This window comes from Psammomys obesus, unplaced genomic scaffold (assembly GCF_907164565.1).
Source record: "Psammomys obesus unplaced genomic scaffold, mPsaObe1.curated_primary_1811, whole genome shotgun sequence".
Taxonomy (NCBI): Eukaryota; Metazoa; Chordata; class Mammalia; order Rodentia; family Muridae; genus Psammomys; species Psammomys obesus.
This window is the reverse complement of record NW_026596095.1, coordinates 10,093,801-10,116,646: the sequence shown is the minus strand read 5'-3', so window position 1 is coordinate 10,116,646 and position 22,846 is coordinate 10,093,801. Positions and strand designations below refer to the sequence as shown.

Sequence of the window (22,846 nt, the reverse complement as noted above, 5' to 3'; positions counted from 1 at the left end):
TTTGAAGGATATAGATATACATATATTTAGTGTGTGTGTTGCACGTGTGTATGTATGTATGTATACCATGTGTGTGACTGGTGCCTCTAGGTCAGAAAAGGACATTGGATACCCTGGGACTGGAGTCACAAATGTATGTGAGCCACTATGTTGGTGCTGGGACCTTCTTCAAGAACAGCAAATGCTCTTAGCCACTGAGCCACCTTTCCAGCCCTCAAAAGACTCATGTTGGGGGCTGGTCTGGTGCTATGCATTCATATGCTGATTGTAATGCTTTGAGATCCCTGCCACAGGCATTGTTATGAATGTTGAACTATTTCCTGTACTCAAACGGTGAGAAGGAATGTTCACCAATTATCCTTAATTAGCTGCTTAAAAGGCCTAAACCCTGGAAGGGCAGGAGATAGGTAGAGCTAAGGTTTGCAGGCTTAGGGGACAGGAGAGGATCACAGGAAAGAAGGGGTAAGAGGAGGAGAAGGGAAGGGAGAGCCACTGTAGCTTAATGTGAGAGCACATGGCGACAAGGATGGAGGAAGCGGCCCGGATGAAAAATAAGCAAGTATTTATGGAACTATGGCTGGGAGGTAGCCTGGGATGGGGTTGGGTCATAAAGGTAGTTTTAGAGGGTCAGGATCTGCCCTGTCTGAGGTGATATTAGGCTGTTATAACATCTGTTAGGTGACTGTGTCATTTACTGATTGTGATTGCAGGTTAGATATACCGCCATGATAATTATAGGCTAATAATAAACATTATTAGACCATACCTTTAAACTAACAGCAACAGACTAATTTTTAAAGGTCATCCAGTAACACAAGGATTTGGAATAAAATAAGAACAAAATCAGTTAAAAATTCTACACTTGAAAAATTTCTTCTGTACATGATCCCTTCACAAAGTGAACCCTAACTATGCTGCTTTCTCTGTTGAGTGGAAGTGACATTCACAAACAAGCTCTAATTAACAACATCTGGATACATTAGCAAAAGGGTTAGTTTTTGTTTTTTTCACATCATCAAAGAAACCCATCAAAAAAAACGTTCCCCCCCAACTTGTGTTTTAAAAATAAAAAGGGTGACATTAAACTTTCCCTTCAGAGCAGCTCAGCCAGCTCACTGCAGATTTAAGATAAAACATATTTAAAGATTCATGCCACATGAAAACATGTATCCTTGCCAAATTTAAAAGTTAAATTTATATTTAGCATTATATACAATCAATGTGAGTATAGGCTTCCACTTAAAATTCTATAAGCTTTAGTAGGCAAATCAGCTGAATTCACACAATTCTAACTGAGAAAACTATCCAATCAGTCACTACAAAGCCTTACTTAGGAAAAAGGTCTACTGTACTGACTTAACACAGACCTAAGTTGAAAAATTCTGAGCAAAATTTGTTTTACAAAGACCTATGGTTTAAAAGACTGGCATACAATATACCTTTTAAAGAAAAACTGAAACTGGGTTGCAGACACACAGTTATAGATTAAGACCCTTTAGGACGCTGTAAGGACCATAGCTTCTTTACAGTTTTCTGGTTTTTAAACTAGTATGAAATCAAATGATTCCCTGCCCCCAGCCTTTTCTGGCTTTATTCCCTCCTTGTCAGTAATTCATAGGTACAGAAATCACAAGTTTTACGATGATTCTTAATCCATCTCTCTAGAGACCACATGCTGAGTGCAACTGACTTAGTGAAGCTTCTCACATAAGCAGCAACACACTAAGAATGCAGCAAGAGTTCCAAAGAATCTGAAGATGGCAGAAGCCGTTTTTATGAAATTCCTAACAATAACATTAAGGCTGCGGGCTCTTTCTCAGGTTCACTTTGGCTTGCCTTTGTAAAGAAGAGGTGGAGGAACATGGCCCAGAACATATGGTCAAAAAGCACAGCCAGGTTGTAAGCAAGAACACACACAAGACTAAGTTTCCATTCACGGATCAAAGAATGACTTTTATTCACATCACTAGCAGATCCCAGCTGTTATAGTTACTCTGAGATAGACTATTTTGCCAATGACAGAAAAAAAAAAATCTCTTCCAGTATTTAACAATTGTAATTTAATTGCTTAGTTATACAAGTATAGAGTAAGAAGCAATTAATGAATCTTGGAAATAAAAAATATGTATATACATCACCCTGATGCCTAGGCCAAAATATATCTAAAAACAAATTTTCTTGATTTCTATTACTCATAAAAATAAGAAAAAATATTGCAAGTATTTTTCTTTATAGACAATTTCCATTAGAAAACAATAGTTTAATGAAAACAAGACAGTGGTTCCTGTGAGTATGCTGACGCGGAGGCGGGAGAAGTATTCAAAACTTGACAGCACACTGCCAAAACAACTGAATACATGCCTCAGTTACACTTCTTGTAGGTAATAGCTAGATTTTTTTTTACACATCTCAATTTTATCATATGAATTTTTATCTTGTGTTCAAGATAAATATAGGGTCAGCAGCGAGTTGTGAGGCTGTGTTGTAGTTAAGAACCCTTTCTTTTTTTGGCTTGCAAAATGTAGCCTTTTGACTTGATGATTCCTCTGCTTTTCACAATGACTGAGTATCTCAGCAGCCACAGCGGCACCCACTCCTGGGCTTCAATGTCAGGAATGCTTTCTTGAAGAGCTTCTTGGAAAGTTGCCTCAGAGAGCAGTTCTAAAACAGCAACCCCACAGGTTAGGTTTGAAGACAAAAGCTTGTTACTATGTAAGTAAACATTTAAACACAACAGAACTGAATACTGGGCCAGGGATTAGCTGGTTGGTAGAATACTTGCTGAGAATGCACCTTGTTTTGTTTACCCCAGTCACATAAACCAGCTCTGATGGCACAAGGCAGGAGGCCCAGAAGTTCAGATCATTCTTGGCTATATAATGACCTCCAAGCCAGCATGGCTGTAGGAGACCCTAACAACAAAATTGAATATAATATATATGTATCCTCTAAACTGAGGCACAATATTTAAAATGGTTTTTTGTTTTTGTTTTTTTAAACACATCCCTGTACCCTAGCCTCTTCAGTTCCTAACTTCTGGTTAGTAGAGACAAAATTTGCAATTTTTGAAGATCTCCTGAGAACTCTAATGTACAACCAGGGAATATACAGAAAATAAATCATCCTAACCCTATACTTACAGTATTTCTACTACTGTGTATTTATTTCATCAAGATTTTTTTTCTAGGTATGGGTTCACTTACACCTACACCTACACACACACACACACACACGAGAGACAGAGAGAATGTTCATATAAATACAATATTATATTTAATTACATGGAAAATATTAATAAGTGCAAGAAATGGTAACTACATGAGGATTTGAAGTCACATCATTTAGCTTCCCCATTAGTATACTAGCTATACAGCATAACATATTCCTTATCACTGGCAAAAGGAGATCTAGTTTTTCTATTACTTTTAACTTTTGCTTTGGCCACAGCACAATACTTACAGGATCCTGCCAACTGGTTTACAACTCCATCATTACACAGAGACAAATATACAGGCTTGTATGTTTTAAATTAATATCACAATACACACTCAGAATTAATTTCAACACTTATTGTCTTTTTCTTTTTTTTTAAATTTGTGTATATGACACTGGGCCATGTGCATGGTAGACACGCATTCTGTCTTTGGCCTGCACCTCCAGCCCACTAAACAAATAGTTTTTGTCTTCCAAAACCTCATGATAAAAGCCTATAAATAAAAATATCAGTCTTACCTTTTGGGTCATTATGAGTCAGTAGCTGTATGTCAAATTGTTTAGCAAATGCTGTCAGATCTGGTGGCATCACACAGCAGGAGGCAAGATTAACTTGATTACTATTTGGTTTTACCTAAAAGTGGAAATAAAGAGAACTGTATTAAATGATGTCACATAAAAAAACAGAAAGCAGAAAGCACTCAGCAACTACTCACAGTAGCTTGGAAACAGAATTAGTCTACCTGTCTAACAACAGAATGGCTGAAGAAAAAGTCAGAAACACAATGGAGTTTTAGTCACCAAAAGGGAAAGAAAACTATGATATTGGTTGATAAGTAAATCGTCTTAGAAACTATTACGTGAACTGAAATAAGCCAGACTCAGAAAGGTAACACTGCATGTTTCTCTCAGATGTGGGATTTTCAATATAAGACTCTGTCTACATGTACATATGTGTCTAGGTCATGAAGCTACAAAGAGTAAGGAAGACATCTTGATGAATGAAAAGAGAATGGAACACAATGAGGAGAAAAGGAAGGGGCCACCTGAAAGTGGAGAGAGGAGAATTGATGAGAATTTGGTATGATAACCTATGTATAAAATGCTATACTGAAGCCTATTGCTTTGCATGTTTAGTTAGACAATTAATTTTGTGCCTTTGCACGCATGTGTGTACTGGTGCATGCAGAAGCCAGAGGCTGATATCAGGTGTCTTCCTCAGTCACTTTCTACCATATTTTTGAGACAGGGTCCCTCACTGAACCTTGAACTCACTAAGTCAGCTGGATTGGCTGGCCATCCATCAATCCCTAGGGAATCTTCCTATCTCTGCCTTCTCTAGGCCCGGATATCAGAGGCAGGTACTACTGCTTAGGTACTTTTATGTATGCTTTTGTGAATACTAGGAATTGAACTCAGATCCTCAGGCTAATACAGCAAGCACCTTATTAAACCATTTCCCTAACCCCACTTTTTAGAAGAGAGCAATAAACTGTAGATCATAAAACCATATCTGATAATTTTTCATTTATAAAATACTTTTGCCTGACTATCTCTATTAATATATGCCTTTCTAATCCATGTTAGTGATAACAAGGAAAACAGCCTTAGGATGAGAGAAAGATAATACAGAATTACACTATTAATATGAAGACTCAAAATAAAGCCTGCTGTAACTATTAGCAATCTAGCCCATCTGCTTCTGAAGCAGTGCTTCTAAGGCCTATGGTTTTAGCAACAGGGAAACTACCTTCAAGGCAGACACTGACTGTCCAGGTGTCAGCTGTGGCTGCTAATCAGGCGTTTAACGAGACTGGTGACTTCAGGAGTTGCACTGGCTAATGGTTATGTACTTCCTGAATCACTACATCTCCTGCTGTTTCTTGGCCACAAACTACCACCCAAGTCAGTGAGAGAAAGGACAATGCTTTCTATGGTCTTCCTGGTTGTCATCAATTCGGAAAGGTCTGAGGAAGCAGCCGAAAATGAAATAAAAGGAGCAGAGACAAAATACAGAAAGTAAAGGTTATGTGCTGGTTACCCCCCTCATAATTCTGTAGGTTCTTAGAGCAAGAGTGGGGGGTGACGGTCTTATGATACCTTTCCCATATGAGGTTATCCATAAACTAAGTGTAAACATCTTTACTTGGCAGAAAAATGTTAACATACATTTTCTTACTTAAGAAATTAGAGCCATAATACGCAAAATGTAGTATTTTCATCACAGGTAAAACTGAATGAATGGCTTTAATTCACTTGCTCTGAAAACTTAGTGTTTAGTGTTTTCTTTGCTCATTTTAAGTGGATGAATACTCAGTTAACATTAAACAAAAACCCTAAGCTCCCGATACTTTAGATAGAGCCTGTCTCAGAGCTCCCACTTGGAAGTCAGCCCATGGCAAGCATGCACTAGATGCATGATGCTCCACAGCTGTAGCTGTGTCATGATCTGCATGTCCTTTACCTGTGCCCACTGATACAGCTGCTCCAGCTGTGTCTTGTCTAGATCAGAGGTGCCTATAGCAACTATTTTCTTGCTCTGAACTAAGTTTTCTAGTTCCTCCCAGTAAGGCTGCAAATGCTCCAAGGAAAGATTAACTCCATCTTCAATTGGAGGCGAAGCAATGATCACAGAGTCCAGCTGTGCAACTCCAAGGACTGAGCATGCTGATGGAAAGGGAGACACAAAAGGAAAATGTGTTACACACTAAAACCAACCCTCACTGCCTTCAGCATATCCCACTGAATCCTGTCTGCCATTAACTTGTCTTCTCAACAACAGATTTTGCATAGTTTGTCATTGAGAATGTTCTTTACTTCTCTGTGCAGCAGACACGTGGATCTCTGACCTGCTCTCTTCTCTGAGGTTTTCCCTCCTTTATTTTTAACTAACCAGGTGCTGAAAATGAATCCAAAGTATTTGTATTTTGTTATCTTTTTTAGTATTTCATCTATCATTTACTACTTAAAGAGCTAATAATGATTAACAGAAATTTCTATCCTCAGACATAACATTTAACACATTGTTTACATTTCTATCAAACTATCTCTACATGTAAGTGAAAACTGATTCCATTCAAGTCTTTAAAAATTAGGCTAGAATTTTAAATGGTAAAATTGAAATCAGCTTATTTTCTTTATCTAGATTGGTTATAACTAATCCACCTAAGATAATTAAAAACCCATTATTATGAAACAGTTTGTTTGTTTGTTTTCTCCTAGACAGGGTTTCTCTGTGTAGCTCTGGCAGTCCTGGAACTCATTCTGTAGACCAGGCTGGCCCCAAACTCATAGAGCTCTGCCTGTCTCTGCCTGGAGAGTGCTAGGATCAAAGGTATGCGCCACAACCACCTGGCCGAAAAAGATAAATTTTTGCTTACCCATGTCAACTGCACTTCTAGTTGATGATGAAGAATTTGATCCTACGATGAACAGTTTTGCTGGGTAACAAAGAAAAGGCTGATTATCCTGTGTGTTGTCGCCTTATTGTTCATGTGTGTCCACATGTTATCATACACGTGTCCACACCTTACTGTGCATGTGTGTCCACATCTTATTGTACAGGATTACCAAGATAGGAATTGGTTTTTTAACCTACTTCTGTAATTGCATTGCTTCACTTTAAGACAGACATATTGACATTCACTGTATATTGTAAATTATATGCTAGTTGGCAACATGTCTGTTATTCAAGAATAAAAGAAATCCATGCACTATAGGGCAGGGTAGATAAACAGGACCTGAAATTACTTTAAATATCTATTTTTATAAGCTAAGCATAATGGAGAGTTTCATATACCTTCTATAATAAGACAAATCTAAGAAAGTGTCAAAGTGTGCAATGAGAAGAAAACTGAAAAAAAAAAAGTCTACAATATAAAGCATGGTATAATGTTTTTAAAGCTCTGGTTGGTTTATCTTCAAAATTTTAAGTTATGTGCCTGTGTGTCATGCGTGAGTGCATGTGTCCTCAAAGGCATCAGATCCCTCTGCAGCTATAGTTGCAGGAGGATGCGAGCTGCATGGCATGGGTACTGGAAACCAAACTCCAGGCATGTGTAAGGAGCATATATGTGCTCTTCCCTGCCGAGCCATCTCTCCAGCCCCATGTGGTCAATATTTTGTATGTGTGTCTACATAGTAGTTATAGTAGTTATTTTAAAGTTTTCTTAGCGACAATGTGCTTTCTCTAAAAACGAGAAAGATCAATAAAAGTGCAAAGACCAAAAAAGATAGCAAGCAGTCTTATCACTCAAAACTTTTATACAATCATTTCTTGGTTTCCCTTCAGTGCTGAGCATGAAACCTGTATGTATGGAGGTAAATAAATCCTGGTCCCCTGCCTATGTTTTGAATGTATTTTTAGATGGGGTCTCCTTTTCTAGCCCCATCTACCTTCCAGCCACAATCCTCCTGCCCTCACCCTCCTGCCCACCCAGGTTTCCTTTCTCATCTTGAGCATTACTCTGCAATCTGACAGGGTGTGGTTCACTAAATGGGCTCCTGCCTACTCAACAGCTATGTTAGTAAATGTTCCAGCTGCAGCTCTAATTTTTGTTACATAAACAACTTGGTCACTTTTTATTCAACTTTATACTGAATCATTTCCCAAAGAAGAGCTGTTAGGTATGTGATTCTGAGTAAAAGGATCGGTGTAAGTCATGGGCCTTGCTCTACTTATCTGCCATCTCCAGACCATCAACAGTGCTCTACGGTGCAGGGTGCGCAGCCAGCGACATCTACACAAACAGAAAATCTGAAAACCTCTGAGACCTGAAACATCTCTAACTCCATGCAGTCAATCTGTACTAATTTCTTAAAATTTATCAGATATAAAATGTAGCCTCCTGGGATTGTATTATTTGAAATTTCTTTGGTTACTAGGGAAATTTAGTTTCTTTTAATTATAAAATGTATGTGTGTTCATATGCATGTGTAGAGGAAGGTGGCTACGGAGGCCAGAGGGGGTGTCAGATCTTCTAGACCAGGGTTACAGGTGGTTGCGGGGTGCCTGATGTGGGAACTGGGAACCAAGTCAGGCGTTCTGGAAGAACAGCATAAGCTCTTTACTCCTGAAACATCGCTCCACCCCAGCAAGTTAATTTTTAATAAGGTAACTTACACATAAAAGGCTGAAGCTTTGGCTTGACTTAAACTCAACTTTGTGTGTGCACACTCATGTAAAGCCACTGTCCACTGAGCACATTCAGATTTCTAAGCCAAGGTGAGAGTAGCGGGGCAACAATGACAGAAAACAGTGAGAGACAACGGAAGGAAACGGAGACAACAAACACATTTATACACAGGGACTGGACAACAATGACAGAAAACAGTGAGAGACAGCGGAAGCAAACAGCGATAACAAACACATTTATACACAGGGACTGGTGTTCGACAGATGCAACAAATGTCTCTGTGACCCTGTTTATCTGTCCCCTTTTCTACTACTAGATCTTCCTAGCATGTTCTGGTCCGGGACGTATTCCTGACAGCAGCCATTACAGCTCCCTTCTCAGATACATCAGTGTTCAATTAGGTCCAGCCTTGGCTCCCACAACACAGCCTGGAAAACCTTCCACGGCTGGTGCAGCTGGGTGATAGAGCATTTGCCTCACGTGTGTGAAGCCCTGGGTTTGATCCTCCTTTCCTTGACTTAAATAAAACCCTCCCACTACTAATCCCTGCTCCCTAAATTTTGCCATCTGGGGTGCACTGAGAAAGAAAAGGAAAGCTTCTTATGGTGAGCATTTTATTCTTATCAAAATTCTCAAACAGTTCCAGGAATAGAGGACAACTTGGAGAACACCTAAGCTACACAAGAATACTGGCTTTCCTTTCCTACACAGCAGCGACGTGAAGTTCACGGAAGAAACAGGTTTTAGAGTCAGGCATACCTTCACAGCCTGTGGGTTCATCAATTCACTGGCTGAAAGACAGCTTTCTTTTTTCTTTTCTTTTAAACTGGTGGGGTCTCATTAAGTTGCCAGGCCAGCTGAAACTTCTGATCCCCCTGTCTCATCCTCCAAGTAGCTGGAACTACTGTGTGCAGCTACACCCAAGTCTATGTTAACTTCCACATTATTTAACGTCACTGGTATAATGGGGAGAATAGTCCTTCCTGGTACATTTGTTTTGATAACTATATAAGCAAATATAATCATAAAGGGACAGTTCAGTGCTTAGCATAAAACAGGACTCAACAGATGATATTACGATTGGAATGAAAAGGCCATTCTTATCTCATTATCCCATCATACAACTCCATATCAACATGTTAATAAATAATAGCTACCCATTATAGCTTTGTGGCTAGTACTGCCCTAGCTATGTGCCTCTTTTGTTAGTTCATCCATATTATAAAGAAACCTGTGAAATAATTGTATCCTGTTATGGAGATTGAGGCTCAGAGAGGCTGAACACTTGCTAAGAGTATTCTAGTCAGTAGTCTCCACATCCAGGAACCTGAATACAGGTAAACTCAGGATTTTAACGACTCTGCTGTGCTGTCTGTAAGCCGAGGGCAGGAACTGGTAACTTCCACTGCTGCTTCTGAAATGCAGCAGTCACTGACATATGCTGATGTACAGAATACTAATATTCCCTGTCTCTCTGTCCACGTGGCTCGTTGCTTTCTGCACTCCCGGCCCCTGCTTCCCAGTACCCCAGCAAGGGAGGATTTATCTTGGTTTGCATACACACTGCTCCTGACTGCTCCTTTATCCTCTCTGCTTCTTCCACTTTCTATTGCCAAGTAAACACAAATCACACGAGGAACAGTAAGTCAAAGTTTCACTGTGACTGCACAGCACTCAGCTCTGATGTCCTGTAACTCCCTCCTCAGATCCAACATTAGAATTATGTTACAGTCTGTTTTTCACACTAGTGACAGAGTCATTTACTGTCAGAGGAAGGATTTACTCTCATGTGTGTTTACTCCATGCCCCCACCCCACAGGCACAGGAAAGTGACTGTAAAGGGCGGAGCTTACCAGAAACTTTCATTTCTTCTCTTTCATCAGGGTTTATCTTCTCGACTGCATGGGACACGGTGCATTCCAAGACATCTGGAAACTCCTGCAGGAAACACAACATACAATGGACATAAAATTAGCACTGTTGACTGTAAAGTTTCTTCTTGTCCTAAGCACTTCAGAAGCAAAGAACTCAGAGGACAAGATTCTTTGTGAGGTCTATTGGACTTGACAGGCTTAGTATACATATAAAGGTTAAATGTGCATGTGTATGTTTCTATTTTCTGGAGAAAAAAAGTCTCATTTTGACCAAGTATTCAAAAGAATTCAAGACCAAACAAACAAACACAAAGAAAAAAAGGAGGAGCTTTAAGTTATGTGAGGCGTTCAAATCAATGAAAATTATGTATTTTGAATAATGACATGTTCAAACCTTCTATATTAATTATCAACAGTCTTAGTTACTGTTCTACTGCTATGAAGAGACACCCATGGCTAAGGCATTGCTTATAAAAGAAAGCATTAAACTGGGGGCTTGCTTACGGTTTTAGAGGTTATCCACGGTTATCATGTAAGAAGGCAGACAAGTATGGCACTGGAGCAGTAGCTGAAAGCTCTACATCCTGATCTACAGGCAACATGCAAAGAGACAGACTGTGTCTGGCTTGGGCTTTAGAAACCTCCACGCCCACTCCCAGTGACACACCTCCTCCAACAAGGCCGTACTTCCTTAAGCCTTCCCAGCAAACTATGAGACTGTGCTATACCAAAGATGGTATTCTTACTTGAACAGATTAAAACACCTCCTAATAGTAGGCAGCTACTGATTTAGCAAATGCTTTTTTCTCAGTACCTGTCCATAAGGACCACCAGAAGCAATTTGCTTTCAGTTGGGAAGGCCTGCAGTGTATCTTTCCAGATTTACCTCAAGGATATACTAACTCTCCAGCCCTGTGTTATAACTCAGTTACAAGGGATCTTGATTGCCTGTCTCTCCCACAAAATAACACAATGATTCACCATTCTGGTGACATTATGCTGACTGGATCAAGTGAGCAGGAGGTAGCAACCACTCTGGACGTGTTGGTAGCATATATGTGCATCAGAAGATGGGCAATAAACCCAACCAAAATTCAAGGGTCTTCGACGTCAGTGAAACTCTTAGGAGTCCAGTGGCATGGGGCATGCACAGATAGATAGTCCTTTTAAAGTGAGAGTGCGCTACTGCACCTGGCCCTCCCACCAACAAAAGAGAAACACAACGTTTTGGATTTTAAGGACATTACGTTACTCATTTGAGTGTGTGACTTTGGTCCATATACTAAGTGACAAGGAAAGCTGCAAGCTTTGAGTGTAGCCTGGAGCAGAAGAAGGACCTGTTAGAAAACAGGTCCAGGCTGCTCTAACACTTGGACTACATGCTCCACAGACCCAATGGTACTTGAGGTGTCAGTGGCAGGTAGGGATGTTATTTGGAGACTTTGGCAGGACCCTGCAAGTGAACAACAAAGGAAATCCTTGGAATTTTGGAGTAAGGTTCTATCATCATCTGCAGACAACTGTTCTCCCTCAGGGAGATGGCTCTTGGCCTGCTTTGAACCTTAGCAGTAACAGAACATTTTACAATGGGCCCCCAGGTTACCATGTGACCTGAGCTGCCTATCATGAGCTTAGTATTATCTGACCCACCAAACCATGAAGTAGGACATGCACCGCAGCAATCCATTTTCAGATGGAGTGGCATATACAAGGTGGGTTCCAAGCAGGTCCTGATGGCACAAGCAAGCACACAAAGAAGTTGCCCAAATGTCTATAGTTTTTACTCCTGTTACAATGCCTTCTGCTCTCAAGCATAGACCTGTGGGCTCATGGGATGGGCCCTATGATGAATTGACAGGAAGAGAGAGAAACACTGCGCCTGACATGGGCTTCTGAAACCTCCAAGCACACTCCCCAGTGATAGACCTCATCCAACAAGGCCACACCTCCTGATCCTTCCCAGCAAACAAATGAGCTATGAGGGGCTATTCTCATTCAAACCACCACATCAACTTAAAAACAAACAAACCATCTTATCACTCTTTTGTATTTCAAGGTCATCAAGCTTTGATCTGTTAGGGTAACATAGCTTCTTTTCCCTCAATACATCTTTTCCTAAAAAGAGCATTGTAGGTTCACAGCAATATGAACAGGAAGAATGCAGAGCTCCCTTTACCCTGCTCTCACACAAACTTTGCCTGCCCCACTATCAACATCCCATCGGAGTACTTCATCTGTAATCACTTAGAATGCACCCTTTCCAGATTGACTTCTTTCACTTAGGGATGTGCATTTCGGGCTCCTTCATGTCTCTTCTGGCTTGAGAGCTCACTGCTTTTCAGAACTGAGGAAAGTATCATTGCCTGGATGCACCAGTTTTAATATCCATTTGCTATCTAAGAGCATTTAAGTTACTTCAAACTGGCACAAAGTATTGTATGCATAAATACTCAAGTCATTTGAGCAGGTAACAATGCAGAAGACCATTTGACAGTAATATATTGTTTTGTAATTGTAAAAATATTTTACGTTAAAATATTTATTGAGTTTACTTTTTAAAAAGCAGGGGCCATTCAATGAATAATCTGTTAGGATAATGACAAAAGGATAGAATAATAAGAATGATAAAAGGATAGTATTTATCAGTCAGAAACAGATTGCATGAGATTTAACAAAGCAATGATATCTTCCTTGTGGCTCCTGCATACATCACAACAACAAGCACAAATCAATACAAAGTGTTAACAAAGTCAGGCACAGAGAGAAGAATGGTTATGTCACATCAACAGAAAACAACCAATTTCCGTACGGCAGCTACAGGTTAAAAACAGTATGCCCAAAGGACCCAGTATTTCCAGCATATATTCTTTGTTTGAAACAGGGTCTTACGATGTAGCCACGGCTACCTTGGAACTTTTGCTGTAGCCAGGCTGGCTTCAAACTCTATCCTCTTGCCTCGAGCTTCCCAAGGGCTGGGATTACAGACATGTCCCATGATGCCTGGTTGCTCTTCCATACTTTTAAATAGTATATGACCAAACAGGAGCCTTTGTCTGTTGGATTTCAGAGTGTCTACAGACAGTTAACTGTGCCCGTTAACCTTTTTTGAAAATAGCCACCTACTCGCATTTAATCAAGTATAGTTACTTCATGAGAAACTGACATTTAAAAAGTTGTTCCTACCTGTTTTACTGGAGTGATACTTTACCAAAGCAACCTAAGGCTGATAATCATTCTTATACTAGACCAAATAGTAACTGGAACAAAATACTGGTGGCTGAGGAAATTGTGGTGGGAGCAGAGCAGGAGGAAACTATATGAGGAATGACTAGAGACCAGATATTCTGCTCGATCCTACTAGACCAGACCACCATTTCAGCAAAAGAGCCACAGAGCTTTTTGGCCAAGCGCCTGCTGGGCTTCACTCAGTAAATGAAAAATTAACTTTACATCTGCTTAGGCCTGCAGGATTTCTGCATGCACATTCCACTTACCCTGACCAAATCAGGGCTGATTTGGGAACTCCACTCATTCAAGGTCTTTTGGATACAGTCTCGAAGCTGTAGAAAGAAGCATTTCAAAGTTAATCAACAGTTCTTAAAACCTAGTACTTCAGTAAAGACACATCAGTAAGTGGAAGGGGAAGGGACAGTAACAGAAAATGCTGCACAAGCCCAGTTTATTCTGTAAGGCTTGTTTCTACACTATAAAAGCAAACCTTACTTTGTGTTAGTCTTAATTCTTTTTTGGTATGTTTGTTGAGACAGGGTCTCTCTACATAGCCCTGTCTGTCCTGGAATTCACTTGGCAGACCAGGCTGGACTCAAACGCAGAGATCTACCTGCCTGTACCTCCTGAATGCTTCATTAAAGGCAGGCACCACCATACCTGGCCCTCAATTAATTCTTGGATGAAAGTGATAGTCTAGTTATTTTGACGGTGATTTTGTACCAATAAAACTTTAAGGCACTAAAGTCTTCACAAAGAAAGAAAAGATCATCTCAAAAATATGGTTATAAAAGAACTTAGGCCAGGTTGAAGTGGCACAAAGCTGTAATTCCAACATCCAGGAGGTGGAAGCAGGAACATTACAAGTTCTGAACTAAATTAACTGTGAACTTAGACTTAAGCATGGAGAGTCGGAACAGAGTTCACATAAATCACTAGGTCACTATGTGACATTCCTCAAAACAAACAAACAAACAAACAAACATAATGGGCTTCAGGGAAGGCTCATTAGCTCCTGCAAAGGACCTGGGTTCAGTGGTCCCCTGACATATTCGCAAGTGAAACACACAGATACATTTTTTTAAAATGTCAATTTTAATAAACATTCCAAGTAACTTCCATATAATTCTATAGTGTGAAAACCATCAGCATGGCTCAACTTGCAACATGACAACCCATAAGTCATTTCCTAATACACACGGTACATTTCTTACCTTATCTTCAGTGTTTTTTTTAATAAAATATTCTTATACTAACATCATTGTATATAATAAATTAAAATGTGCACTTATATTTATCTCAATGTCAGTGATAGTGGTCTCATATAAGACACATACTTACTGAATGAAGACCTACATATACATATCAGAAAAAAATTACAAAATGCTATTTATCACCCTCTACCAAGCATGCTAGTGGCTACTATTCTATTAGGGGAAATATACCATTTTAGTACTCACTAAACTTTTTTTATTAAGTTGTTTACTAGACGTATTCATTTGATTCTATGTGTGTTTTGTCTGCATGCATGTATGTACAGCATGTATGTGCCTGGTGCCCAGGGAGAGGCAGCATTAGATCCCCTGGAACTGGAATTAGAAATGGTTGTGAACCACCAAGTCAGTGCTGGAAATCAAACCTAGTCCTCTGCAAGAGAAACAAGTGCTTTTAACTGCTGAGCCATCTCTCCAACCCCTCACAAACTCATTAAAAAACAACAAAACAAATCAAGAACTCCATTACATTGTTTTACTGTGTGTTGGTAGTGGAAGGACAGCTTTTAAGAATCAATTCTCTCTGATGTTACAGGTCTCAGGAATCAAGCTCCAGTTGTTCTGCCTGGAGGCAAGTGCCTGCTTGAGCCATTTTAGTAGTCTGACCCTAAACTTATTTTTGATCACTAATTAACCAACTCTGGCAGCTATAAATCACTGCTTTAAAGAAAACTAAGGACACAGTGGTTCACAGTCTGCGGGCAAGAAATGAAAAAAGAAATGAGTAACTAAAAGGCCCTGAGTTGCAAAAGCATTTTCTTTCTTTCTTTCTTTCTTTCTTTCTTTCTTTCTTTCTTTCTTTCTTTCTTTCCTTTCTTTCTTTCTTTCTTTCTCTCTCTCTCTCTCTCTCTCTCTCTCTTTCTTTTTTGGTTTTGTTTTCTGTTTTGGTCTTTTGAGACAGGGTTTCTCTGTGTAGCCTTGGCTGTCCTGGACTCACTTTGTAGACTAGGCTGGCCTGGAACTCACAGACAGTGGCCTGCCTCTACTTCCCTGAGTGCTGGGATTACAGGAGTGCACCACTGCATGGAGCTCAAGAATTTTCTTAATAGCAGTAAGGGACCACATTTTTTAACTCACTATCTTAACTATGACTGCTTATGATACAGATTGATACAACATGCATTTTAACAGTTCTTAGTACAGATAATTACAAGGGACAAGAGGGTATCCATTCAAGGAAGCAGAGACACGATCTACAGTAGTATTTTATGTGCACCCACAATAACTCATCTGGATTCAAGTTACAAGATCTGCATTGTTATGCAAAGCACAAACTATGGTCAGATGAAAATCACAAGTCAATATACTTTTTGTTGTTTTTTATTCTTTTGTAAGTTTTGTTTTGTTTTTAGGTTACAAAGAATTAAGTTTCATTATTGTGTTTTTCAAAGCAAATTTTGTTTCTGTTGTTTCTTTCCTCCTTATATCCTATTCCTCTCCATCAGTCCTCAATTTCTCTCCATTTTCGGATAAACATGACCTTTTCTCTTTTCTAGTTTCATGGTCTATTCATTCTCCTAACGCCTTCCTTACACAACGTATGTATGTCAGTAAGTCAACATTCTCTTACAAACTAGTAAATGTTGAAGCAGCAGGACTGAGGCTAACAGTTCTATGAGCAGTACCTTAGCTCAAATCTTGCAAATATTCTAAGGTGTTTTCCTCTGGGAAGATGACTAGTTTACATATTAGAGCTCTGCTGATGAATTCCTCAATCCAAGAAGGTAAGTTTATTTTCAAAGTAGGGTTCCCTTTTCTGAAACCATTTCTTTAATCAATCTTGGATTCTGGACAAATTACAGAAAATTTCCAAAGTTAACTGCTTGAGATATCCATTAGATTTACCATAAGCGCAATGATTTCTAATCTTATATCTATAGTGCCTGAATAGTCACGTTGCATTTTTCGTTTCCTATTCTCTCCGTTTTTAGGGTACTCATACAATACCACTAAAGATAAATATCACCACAATCCAGCCAGGCATTGGATATGGAGTTATGTAACAACTTTAAGAAACTACCACACACAGAGCAGTGGTGGCACACGCCTTTAATCCCAGCACTTAGGAGGCAGAGCCAGGTGGATCTCTGAGGCAAGGCAGACACTTATGGTCTACATAGTAAGTTCCAGGTGAGCCAGGACCACAGAGAAACTGTCTCAAAAGAATAAACAAAAAACAACAGAAACTAGCCCACGATTTAATTGGTCAAACACCCACCATGCATGTCCTTTGGTGGGGGGGGAGTTCCTAGGCTGGCCCCCACTGCTTTTACTTCCCAAACACACCAAGCTCCGTTTTCCTGTCCAACTTTTGACTTTGCAACACTACAGTGCTGTCATTTACCAAGGTCAAGGCTCCAGAATCACACAGCAGAGTTACAAATAAATGTTTTAAGTATATTTACAGTTTTGAGTTGGGCCACATATGTTTAGGGAGCTGGGGGGATGGTTGGTTCCTCTACTACAAGACCCCGGTTCGATTCCCAGTGCCCACATGGCAGCTCACAACCATCTGTAACTCCAGTCTCAGGGAATCTAACACCCTCTTCTGGCCTCCACAGGCATCAGACATACATGTGGTTACAGGACATACTAATAGGCCAAACATCCGCATAAAAAATAAAATGAAAACATGTAATTGAACTCCACCAACATGTAAATTTGTTATAATTATAGCAATTTTTTTCCTCTTTTCCATGGATTCTCCTAGGTGGACCAGCCACTAACAATGAATGCAAACTTTGCACTTTCTATGAGGAATACATGGCCGCAGAGTTACTGTCAATGACCCGAGTAAGGAGTGGAAGGTGATGTGGTCTGTCAGTGATGGGAATGGCAAATAAGTCTTTTGTGAAGCATGTTGTCTTGACACACGGTAGTGTGTACCTGCATGGGGCATTCTTACTATAGACCTAGCTCAAAAGGAACTAGAGTGAAAAAGTGAAAGTGTTTGGGATGCATTCTGCATGTCAATCTGAGTGTTCTCAACTTGGTATTGTAAATAATAATATCGAGAAATGTATTCCCGGAAATGTATGCCAGATACTGCCGTGCCTCGCCAGCTGGAACCCAAAACAGCTGGTAGGAGCCTCAAACTTTTCAGTCCCTCTGCAGAGGATGATGTCCACCAACAGGTTGTCATAAAGCCCTTTAACAAGGAAGACAGAAGCACCCAAGACTCCATGTGTCCTGCAACATAACCAACAACATAGTGCTCTGAAGAAACAATGTATTAAGAAAAACAAGGAGGGGGCTGCAGAATTTTGCCCAAGAGAGTGAAGGAAGCCAAAGAATGCCAGACAGCCAAGAGCTGCCACAGGCTGTCCTACTGAGAGCTGCTTCTTGAGTCTCAACAGAAATCAGAATCTCTGAGTCTCCCTCTCTAGCCCATCTCCTTTGTGTCAGCCGCTGACCCACAGAAATACTTTCTACCAGGGGACCCCAGAGGCCATACCGGGTTGAGACTCAGGTAAGAGTCTCCAGCTTCTCCTTCAGCTCCTCCATTCTACTCTGTAAATGTCATTCAGTCCTATCTGCCTGCAGAAGCCTTTTCTTGGCAAGGTCCCAGGACACACCTAGCTCTCTGTTGCTCCTCTCAGCCTTCCCTCCTAGCCCATCACCATTCCTTTCTAGCAGTTCTTAATATGTGGGTCCAGACTCTTTGGGGGGGGTCTAACTGCCCTTTCACAGGGGTTCGGGTTTCACCTAAGACCATCTGCATATCAGATATTTATGATCCAAGACAGTGACAAAATTACAGTTGTGAAGTGGCAACGAAAATAATTTTATGATTTGGGGGTCACCACAACATGGAGAACTGTATTAAGGGCTCACAGCATTAAGAAGGTTGAGAACCAATGTGCCAAACACCAATGCACAGAAACACTCTCTCAAAGAGACTTCACTGCCACCACACTGTGCCTAAGGATCCAAAGGATGCAACAACCAAGGAACAAAACATATAACCCTAAAAGGACAGATAACTACACCAAGATATACCTCAAACATCCTAACTCTAGATGCCTAGATCCCAGTGCAAAAAGACAAGCATGAACAGCAAAGAGAATACGGCTCCTCCAGAAGCCAGCAACTCCACTGTAACAGGCCCTGAGAAAACTAATCTGTTGAAGCACAAAGACTTCAAAATAGTAACTGTTCAAGAATCTTTAACAGGGTATGAATATATGCCTTAATGACAACTGTGAAAATACAGTTGAATGAAATAGTGAAAACAGTTCAGGATACGAAAGAAGAGGTTAGCAGAGAAACAGAACCACTCAAGAAAACCCAAACTAAAATAAAACTCAAAATGAAAAACTTAGGCTATCAAACAAAAATCTCAGAGATCAGTGCCTTGTTCAACTTAGGACAGAGTAGCTGCTTCTGAGAGTAGACAGACTAACACTGGGACTGAACTGGACAATGTTTAGAGAGTGAAAGACTTTGGAGCACACAGCCCTAAATGTGATGTCTTCATCAACCCCCTCCTCAAAGCACAGGGACCTATGCAGAAGAGGAGGCAGAAAGATTGTAGGAGCCAGAGGTGACGGATTGACTCCAAGGAAACAGTGCCCTCCTGACACAGCAGGGCTGAAACACGTATGGGCTCCCGGAGACTGTGGCAGCACACACAAGATTTGAACAGGCTCAAGCCAGATGGGTTCCTAGCACTGAGCGAGGACAGTGAACTCAAGGAAGGTCCCACCCCAACCTTGACGTTATCTGCAATTGATACCGACTGGTAAGGGGGAACAAAAGTCCGTTTTCTCCAGTGGAGTGTCAATGGGTAAATCAATCATACGCCGGGGCAGGCCCCAGGCCTAGAAGTAGCTGGGCAACACAAAGCAAACTCCATGGCTTTTCTGTGGACTTTTTGTTTTGCTTTGTCTTGATGTTTTGTCTTATTGGTCTTCTGCTTGTTCATTTTGAGGTTTTGTGGGGTTTCTGGCTTTTTTGAAAGAGAGAGAACATAAAATTGAATGGGTAGCGAGATGGGGAGGGCTTGAGAGGAATCACAAAAGGGGAAATACATTGTATAAAAAAGTAAATAAGAAATAAATTTTTAAAATAAAACAGTAACAATCTGTAAGGGTAAAAAAAAAAAAAAATACCAGGCCTTGGGAAAAAAAAGTGTTTATTTTTGTTTTGTTTTCCAACTTCCTTATTCTCTTCAGTGAAGTTGTATAGTTTCAAATAGCACATCCTGCTTTGATTTCTGGGTGTTAGAAAATTCTTCATGCAGAGGCTGAGGAGATGGCTCAGGTAGTGAAGTGCCAGCCACATAAGCTGAGGACCTGAATCCAGATCCTAGCACTTAGATAAAAGCCAGGCATGGTGCTGGGACAGGAGGGAGCAGACACAGGCTACTCTAGCCGATCCCTGACCTCTGGTCAGTGAGACACCCTGCCTAAAAAACAAGATAGAGGGTAACAGAGGAAAATATCAGACACCAACCTCTGGCCTCTGAGCTCACATAAAAGACAGTTCTTTATGTAGAGACATAAACCCACTGCGTTCCAACTAATCTGCTCTGGGGTCCTCATAATATGCTGACATATATGGGGACTTTTCCTCAATATTTTCTAGTTTTAGTTTTCATCCTACTCATGAAATATGCTGGAAAAAACCACTACCAACCATAACTAATTCTGTGAACAACATTTTTCAAACTGTGAACATTACTGCATTTAAAAACCAATTTTTAAAGAGCTGAAGAGCTAGCTCAGTGGTTAAGAGTGGCTACAGAGCTCACAGAGGACTCAAATTTGAGTCTCAGCACCCACAAGGCTGCTCCCAACCACCTGTAATTCCCTCTCCAAGGGGAACTGACACACATGCACATACTCATATACACACATACATAATTAAAAAGTCAATTATATTTTTATTTTATGTCCTGGAACTTGCTCTGTAGAGCAGGCTGGCCTGGAACTCAGAGCTCTTCCTGCCTCTGCCTCCTCAGTGCTGGGATCAAAGGCATGCACCACCACAACCAGCTCAAAAAGTCAATTTTTACAAAGTGCAACAGGATAGGAAAAATGTCTACCACACAGTATGCAATGGTTAATAATATCTTTTTAATGCAACCTGCTTCTAATATGTTGATGCACACACATAATCAGAGACCTAGGAACTGAATGAACAAAATGAATTCTTTTCAGTCAAAAAATTTTGAAAGCCTCTCTGAGGATGGCTGAGGGATGCACTGAAATTCTCCAAGAATTAATAAAACATTAAAAAGGAAACGCTGAAAGCCACTCAAGTGTGTTGTGGTGAGATAAGGTAGGAGAACGCTTCACCCAGTACTCTTGGCGAAGTGCTGCACTCAACACAGCCCCTGGACCAAAGGCTGTGATACCTTTGGGAGAAACGGGGGAAGTGGGTAGTTTAAACACGCAAACCTAGCTGGAACCTGAACACGGGCTATGGACTCAGGTTCCTAAATCTGACCGGCACAGGCTCTCAATTTACCATTAGCATTCCAGGTGCTGCTGGTATAGTCTGCCTCATGAAAAGATCAGAGGCTTGTCTCTGACCACAGAGGCTCACGTTACCATATGACATAACTTAGAAAACGTACTCCTTAATCAGGATTTGTTTACCTTTCTGACAATCCAGTTGATAAAAAGAAAAGCCTGGGTGCTGAGTATTTTCATACAGCATTCTTTTACTTACCACAACTTGATGGGAGGGTATATTATTCAAGGTTAAAGCTATGGACAGGAAAGGGATCTCAAAACCATATATCTCCTAAATGTAAAGAGTTTCTATTTATCCTATTCTTTTTTTGAGACAGGGCCTCTCCCATCGTAAGTCAGGCTGGCTTCCAATCCCACGTTCTATTGCCTTGGCCTACAGGGTCTGGGCACCGGCGCACCACCATGTCCAGCTTATTATTTCTGGCACATAATAATCGCACATCTGTTCCGTTTAAGCGGTGAATGTGTTCCACTTTACCAATATGCCTCTGCGATTAGCTGCACAGTCCATGGAGAACTACTGACTCAGAAATGGGCCATTATTCCAGCTGAATCTCTGCCACTTCTAACTAGAGATTAGGGTTTTTGTTTTTGTTTTTTTCTTTTTCTGTTGTTTGTTTTTTGAGGGGTGAGATGCGGGTTGAGAAAGGGTAGCCCTGGCTGTGCTGGAGTTCTCCATCTAGACCAGGCCGGCCAAGAACTCAGAAATCCCCCAGAGGCCTCTGTGCCTCTGCCTCCCCGAGGGCTGGGATTAAAAGCGTGCGCCACCATGGTTAGTTTTGAAGTAAATAAAATGTTAACTTCCAGTAAGTACTTGGCCCCCAAATCTAAATTCAGCACAACGGAGAAACCAATGTCAACAGCATCCAAGTTAAGAAGCACCACTGTCAAGTTCATCCACCAAGCACTAAGCCAATATTCCTTTTACCTGGCTAGGGGAGGACCCAGCGCTGCGGTGGCTCTGTCCAACTTCCCCAGCAGCGCAGGGGATCCCCGTGAGCTAGAGAGCTGAGCGACCAACTCTGAGGCTGGAGCCGGCACCCCTGGCCCCTCGCCGGGATCCGCACCCAGCTCACCGCGATCCCTCCGGAGACAGCCTCCGGGGGCGGCCCGAGCCCCGGCGTGTCCCGCTGGTCCCCCTACCCGCCCGTAGTGGTGGTGGTGGTGGTGGGGCGACCCGCGAGGCACCCCGCGGCCCCACCGTGCTCACCTCCTCGCTATGCGTGGACGGGCACTTCTTCCGCAGGCGGCCCCAGTTGAGCAGGTTCCCGGTCTGCAGGTGCAGGGTGCTGGCCCTCGCCAGGAGCGCCCCGGCCGCGCGGCTGTCGGTGCCCATGGCAGCAGCCGCCCGGAGCGGGGACCCGAGGGGGACGACGGGGACGCGGAGAGCGGGCGGGAAGAGCGGCGGGCCCCCTCGCAGGGCGCAGCGGTGCCCCAGGCCCCGCAGGCGAGCGCGAGGCCGCCGACTCCGCGCGGCCGCAGCCCGGTGTGCGCTCGGGGGCCCCGAGGAGGCCGGGCGGTGACCGGGAGGCGGGCCCGGAGGGAGGCGCCGGCGCGGACGGCCGCGGCGGCTTCTGCGGGCGCCCGGTCGAGCGGCCGGAGAGACGACCGAGTCGTTTCCTGGAAGACAATGACTAAGCAGA

General features: G+C 41.7%; 1 protein-coding gene across 1 annotated transcript; it reads right to left on the bottom strand.

Annotated features, from left to right (window-relative positions):
• Window positions 1-1,926: 1,926 nt before the first annotated feature.
• Gclm (glutamate-cysteine ligase modifier subunit) lies at window positions 1,927-22,828 on the bottom strand. The gene is made up of 7 exons (XM_055628103.1): window positions 22,414-22,828; window positions 13,717-13,782; window positions 10,202-10,286; window positions 6,594-6,653; window positions 5,678-5,880; window positions 3,733-3,847; window positions 1,927-2,661 (listed from the first exon to the last, which is right to left on the bottom strand). The coding sequence occupies exons 1-7, from the start codon at window positions 22,537-22,539 to the stop codon at window positions 2,489-2,491; spliced, it is 828 nt and encodes a 275-aa protein (XP_055484078.1). The 5' UTR covers window positions 22,540-22,828; the 3' UTR covers window positions 1,927-2,488.
• Between the last annotated feature and the right edge of the window lie 18 nt (window positions 22,829-22,846).